The sequence below is a fragment of the Ochotona princeps genome, chromosome 15 (genome assembly GCF_030435755.1).
Source record: "Ochotona princeps isolate mOchPri1 chromosome 15, mOchPri1.hap1, whole genome shotgun sequence".
NCBI lineage: Eukaryota > Metazoa > Chordata > Mammalia > Lagomorpha > Ochotonidae > Ochotona > Ochotona princeps.
Window position 1 is genome coordinate 25,751,885 of NC_080846.1, and position 6,000 is coordinate 25,757,884.

The following is a 6,000-nucleotide window of genomic DNA, read 5'->3' on the forward strand; positions in this document are numbered from 1 at the left end:
TGAGCTCATGTTTGCACATTCTAATAGAAGACATGTCATTATTTTAACTTCTAAAGAAAATATCTTATCTTAGCTCTTCTTAGGGGAGAAAAGAATTCAGAGATTGCAAAGGCTGTCAGCCACATCCACTGTATGAAGATCGTGCTATACATGGCGAAGCAAGAGTGCAGGTTGCTCCAGCAAACACCATATGCAAGGTGTAGGCGTGGAGAATGAGGAGCTATTTTTCTTGGCTAGGTTAAATGCCAGGCCAGTGTTTGAAACTGAAGTGATGGATCTTGTGAGCTTTTAAGTTTCTTTCCTTTTCAACTCGATGTAACTTAGGCTTTCAATGGAACGCCTGGAGTTGCAAGAATAACCTATGTTCTGTCTTCCGGCTTGTGGGTGACCTTGTTTCCTTATTGAATTCTCACAAACTCCCTGTGAGGTTAGTCTTGCTTATCTTCAGCTGATGATTAAGTTTCACTAACCTGGAAAAGGCTTGCAGAGGCTCACCCATCTGGTATGTGTCAGCGCAGATCTGCACTCCTATGGTGGGATGACACCGGGACCAGAAGTCAGACGATTTAGGTTCAGTTTCTGGAACTCCGACAAGATGTTTATCCTGCTTGCATATCCACTTCTCACCTATAAGGGGAGGCTGCCAAGTTGGGTTATTGCAGAACTGATATTGGGAAAAGCATAATAAAAACTGAATTCCATGGAATCAAGTATTCCCAGTCTCAATGCAGATCTTTCTGATTTTTTAAAAATAAATTCACTTACTGAAATAGCACTGTTCTCTACTTGATACGAAGGTAGTGTGGGTTTTTTCCAGTTTTGTTTGGCTATAAATGCAAAATTTAACGTGTAGCATACAATGGGATGTTTTGCTCTGATACATTTGTGTGTTGTAAAAGGCTATATCTTTCCATTTCCTTTATTTTTACTTTTACCTTACAAACTAAGAGACAAAAGCAAAGTGAGATTATCCATGCATTGATTTATTCCCTAAATGCCTGCAACCCACAGGGTTGGGCTGGCTGAACCCAGGAGACTAAAACTCAATCTGGAGCTCTTATATGGGTGGTAGGGACCCCAACACCTGCTGTCTCCCAGGGTGTGCATCACTGGAAAGATGAAGTCAGATGAGGTCCAGGACTTGCACCCCAGCACTTCAATACAGGCCACAGGCATCCCAAAGCACGTCTTAACCCTGAGGCAAACACCTGCTGCATACTTCCGCATTTGAACAGCTCACTAGTTCTTTTTCCATTTATTTGATTTATTTAAGTCATTATTCCATGTAATTCCAAAGAAGAGATGACAGATCATAGGGAAACTTGTATTAGATACATTTTGTAGTTTTGCCATTTTTTCAGTATAATACAAGTCACAGGAACTTTCCTTTTCTCCAATTGTCTCTCTTAAAAGGAAAAAAAAACTATGCAAGCATTTTTGTCTTGTAATTTTCTCCATTGCTAAATGGTAACTAGGATTATAATAATTTTAGTAGATTTGGATTCTAAAAATACATGATATGTGGTGCCAATGTTGCTGAAAAGGAGTGATTTATGGCAGAGAAACTGGTATTTATTATTTCCAGGGAGATTGTTAGTTTGAGGCCTTTGCCTCATTTATCTTCTGAAAGTTGTTATCTCCTTAGGGAGGACTGAAGTCACTTCCTGTGTGTTGAGATTTGTGTATTTGATCAGGGGTTTAACTTTCCATCATTTTTTTCTGCACATTCTAAAGCACCACAGCTCTTTGTTGTATGTTTGATGTGAATACCTGAAAGATTGCCCTGAAATTTAGCAAGTGTATCTCTGAAAAACATAAAATGGCAGCAGATAAAACTCAGTCTTCCACATTTATTGTGTATTTAACAATATTTCATAGTTTATGTCATGTGTAGAGAGTGGCAAAATAGCCTTTGGAAACTTTTACTGCTTACTTTGATTTGCGCTTCTCTTTTTTTCTGTAAATTAGGCCTGGAAATTATAATTACGATATTCCTGTTAATAAGAAGACACCAACTAATGTCAAATTCTCCCTGGAAATCAAGTAAGTGTGTGGTGATAGTAAAAACTCTACTTTTGTCATCAACTTTTTAAAGTTAGAAAATGCAAACTTGTTCTCAGTTTTACAATTCAGAGTATGGGACCATTTATATTATTAACTGCAAGTCTCAGTGTATTTCACATTCCGATCAACAACTTAGAAGATAGGAAGCTGCAGATGTTAACTTGGACTGATAGGCTGTATTGCTTAATAAATTGATGACTCAATCAGTGCATTGATCCACATTAACTAATGGCAGGCTGAGTTCTGGCCTCATTGAGGAAGGATTCCAAGGTGAGGACTGGCATCACTCAGGTTCTCCCTGGGAATTGGCAAGGTTCTCAGTTTTATACTTGCACCTGCTGAATGGGATGGGACCAATGTTAATAATGTGGCCCCTGGAAGAGGGGCTGTACGGCATGGGGAACTGGTAACAATGGTAAGCAGACTCCACAATTTTTCCCCCAGGAAGAGAGAGAGAAAACTAGGAGTCGGAGTTTGTAGGCACATTGGCCAGGGTTTACTGATTCTGTGTCCTGGGGGAACCATGTGTCTCTAAGCCATCATTTCTCTTCTATGCAGGGCTGCTGAGGGATGGCTGTTAGCACTAGTGAAACCACTGCTGGTTCTTTGCTGAACACCAAAAGTCCATCAGATACTTACCTTCCACAGTGGGCCCTAATCACCTGCACCACAACCCACCTGGGGTGCGTGTGTGTGCATGCATGTTTTACTTTGTGCTTTTCGGACAGGGCCGTTTGGGTATAGAGTGATCCGCCACTGTGTTCTGATACTCATAGCTGATCAGTAGCTGAGCTGAGGGGCACACCTAGCCCATCCTTTATCTGTTTGTAAGGACAGTGCCCATACCTGCACAGAACAGACACTGAGCAAATGGTCGTCTTTATGATGACCACCTTTCCTCCAAAGCTGCAAGCTCTGATTTTACCTATTGTTATCAGACATGGCAGATTATTTCAGTGCTACCAGACTTTCCACCCACTTCATTAAAAGCTATGCAGTGAGCAAGTTGTCTTGGAGATGGAGGAGTTATTTCACATCTCTGGATTTCAGTTCTCCTGCTCTTCCTCTTCACACTTCATCTTTCCTCCCCTTTCTTTTCTGTCTTCTGCCTCCCCTGCCATTATTCACAACCTGCGTCTCTTCCTCTGATTTCTCCAGATTTCATCTCATCCTCCCATCAGCTTTGCTTCTACCAAGCCTTGCAGAGGCTTGTTTGAAGAGCTGATGCTGGGGACTCAGCATCCACAGGCTAGCATACTGTACCTTCCCCTTGCCCTCCTTGAGGAACCTGGTTTTCTGTATTTCCGTATTCATTTCCGGCTCTTCTTGGAAGGAAGGGACTTTACATACAATGTTTGCTAAAGAAGCCAGAGATCCTATGAGCCACTTTATTCAGGCCTTTGGGTTTACGAACTGTTTCTAACATGAGTGACTTTAAAATAACACACACTGTACCCTTCTTATGAATGGTTTCACTTTCCACAGTTCTGTTACCTGTGAACAAGCATTATCTGAAAACATTAAATGGAAGTTTCCGGAAATAAAGTTCATAACTTTTGTAACAGTATATTAGAGTTGTTCTATTTTATTGTTAGTTGTTACTGTTAATCTGTTCTGCTGCCTAACTGGGAAAGTAAACTTTATTATAGGTATGAATGTACAAGTATACAGCCTACACAGGATAGAGTAGTATCTAGGATTTGGGCCATCTGCTGTTGGTGTTAGACAGGGGATGGCTCCCATATACTGAGCTGAGATTGTAGGTCACCTCCATCACACAGAAAGATTGTTCCCAAAAACAGATGGATATCATCGACTTGATGACAAGTGAGTCAATTGCCAGGGAATAGCCATCCTTTCTTGTAGGCCTTCCATTCTGATAGTTTTAAAAGCTAGTGATTTTTAATTGGTGTTCACCCTCAAGCCCTCCCTGTGTTTGCTTTGCTGTTTCAAACAACATCTACTCAAACCAGGGTAGTTGTAGAATCTAAAATCCTGGAAAAGCTGCTAAGTGCAAATTCAGCTGCCAGTGTAAGAGAAGGAATATTTCACATGCAAACATTATAAAAATCTTTGGAAATGGGGAAGCTCAGATGTGAGGTGTTTTAGTCATGACATGAACGTATGATGGCATGTTCAGCTGCAGTTGAGTTCCTCTCTAACAACATGGGAGCCAGCTGGTGGGCACCACTGAGCTTCCTGTAAGAAAGTGCCTCTTTGCCCTTCCAGGAGACTTCCAAGCTGTGCTCCCATTAGCCCTCTGCTGTCAGGTACAGCCCAGGAGGAACTGGTAACTCCTTTCCCATCTGCCCTTTCTTTTGTCTTCCAAAGCACAACAGAGCCACTGATCATCTACCAATGCAAATTTGCCCTTGGAAATATATGTTTTCGTAGTAAAATGGAAACCACAGTGATCCAAAGCTACGAAGTTTCCCAGGAGATGACACAGGTAATGTCTTCCGTTCCAGTAGAAGCATGTCTAGAGTTGTGGAAGGGATGCGTTGGGCCAAACGCCAGTGTTTCTCTTGGCTAGCTCACCCCAATCACAGGGCTTGGCTCAACATTTGTGTCCTTAAGAAACCGTGGAACCTCCTAGTGACACCTATCAAAAGCTGTGATCACAGAATCCTCTCCTGCAGTTGCCTAGGAAGTGTGTTTTCCGGCCTGTGCTCTATCCAAGGACGTGTAGACTATGGTGATGAAATGGATCTCTTTCATCCCTTGTTTAGGGGTATCAGCACATTTGGAGCCTCCCTGTGGCTCCGTTCTCTGACAGCGCTTACCATTTTCGTGTAGCTGCACCAGTAAGTGTGGTTTTGTTTTCTTTATTTACTTTAAAAATGTTTATGTATTTCTTTTCCATTTTCATTTTAAAGGCAGGCAGGGAGGGAGGGGGGAAGGAGACAGAAAGGTTTCTAAATATAAACATCTAAAACAAGTATTTATATCTAGATATAAATATCTAAAATAGCCAATATTGGATGGAGCTGAAGCCAGGAGCCAGGAGGTCACCCTAAATCTCCCCCCACGGGTGGCAGTGACTCAGGTAGCTGGGCTGTCATTGTTGCGTCCTGTGGTGCACATAGCATGAAGCTAGATCAGGAGCAGCACAGCCAGGGCTGCACCAGGCACTCTGATAAAGGGCACAGGCATCCCAAGTTTCATCTTGAGCCCTTGTAATGAAGGTCCATCCCTCTTTTTTTTTTTTTAATAGTAAGAGAATAAATGAATGAATGTTTCTATGTACACAAAAAGCAGTTGAACTGCACTTATGTCTTCTATGATGTGTCTCGCTTTTCTCCTGTCTTGGCAGGACCTGGCTGACTGTTCCACAGACCCTTATTTTGCTGGGATATTCTTCACAGATTACTTCTTTTACTTCTATCGACACTGTGCTTAATTTATTCAAATCTGAGGACTTTGTCCAACAAAAAGACTCATAACACAGTTCACAGAAACTCATATCCTGTCACAACTTTTTTTTCTTTTTTTTTGGAAAAACAGTCAAATTCATAACTGGAAGAACTTTAACAAGCTTTGGCTTCCTTCTGTTTGGAGACGCTCATGAAGAGAATAAAGTATTTGCTGGAACTTGAGATCATGTGGTGTTTGACTTTGTCGAGATTATGAAGAAAACATGTCCTGCAGCAAGCAGCGCCGTAGGAGCTGAGATACTGCTCTTGGTATTAAGGAAGCTATAAGTCCACACTGAGCCCTGCATTGTCATAATCTATTTAAAAGGTCATGTTAGTTTGGACCCTGTCAGTGCAAGCTTCTGTAAATGTATGATTTAGTGTGTGTGGAGGCTGGAGGCCAGTGTGGTCTGATGATGTGCTTACATTCAGGCAAAGTGTGTGTGTGTGTGTGTGTGTGTGTGTGTGTGTGTGTGTGTGTGTGTGTGTGATTGCATATTGCTCACAAAGTAGATTTAAGACT

The 6,000-nt window shown here is 41.7% G+C and overlaps 1 protein-coding gene across 1 annotated transcript in view; it reads left to right on the forward strand.

Annotated features, from left to right (window-relative positions):
* Nucleotides 1-5,660, forward strand: part of MYRFL (myelin regulatory factor like) — a 112,176-nt gene extending 106,516 nt beyond the window's left edge. The window contains exons 22-25 of the mRNA XM_058673764.1: nt 1,969-2,043; nt 4,396-4,513; nt 4,794-4,868; nt 5,378-5,660. Coding sequence (XP_058529747.1) covers nt 1,969-2,043; nt 4,396-4,513; nt 4,794-4,868; nt 5,378-5,464 — 355 coding nt within the window. The 3' untranslated portion in view covers nt 5,465-5,660. The remainder of the gene's footprint in view (nt 1-1,968; nt 2,044-4,395; nt 4,514-4,793; nt 4,869-5,377) is intronic.
* The last annotated feature ends 340 nt before the right edge of the window (nt 5,661-6,000 follow it).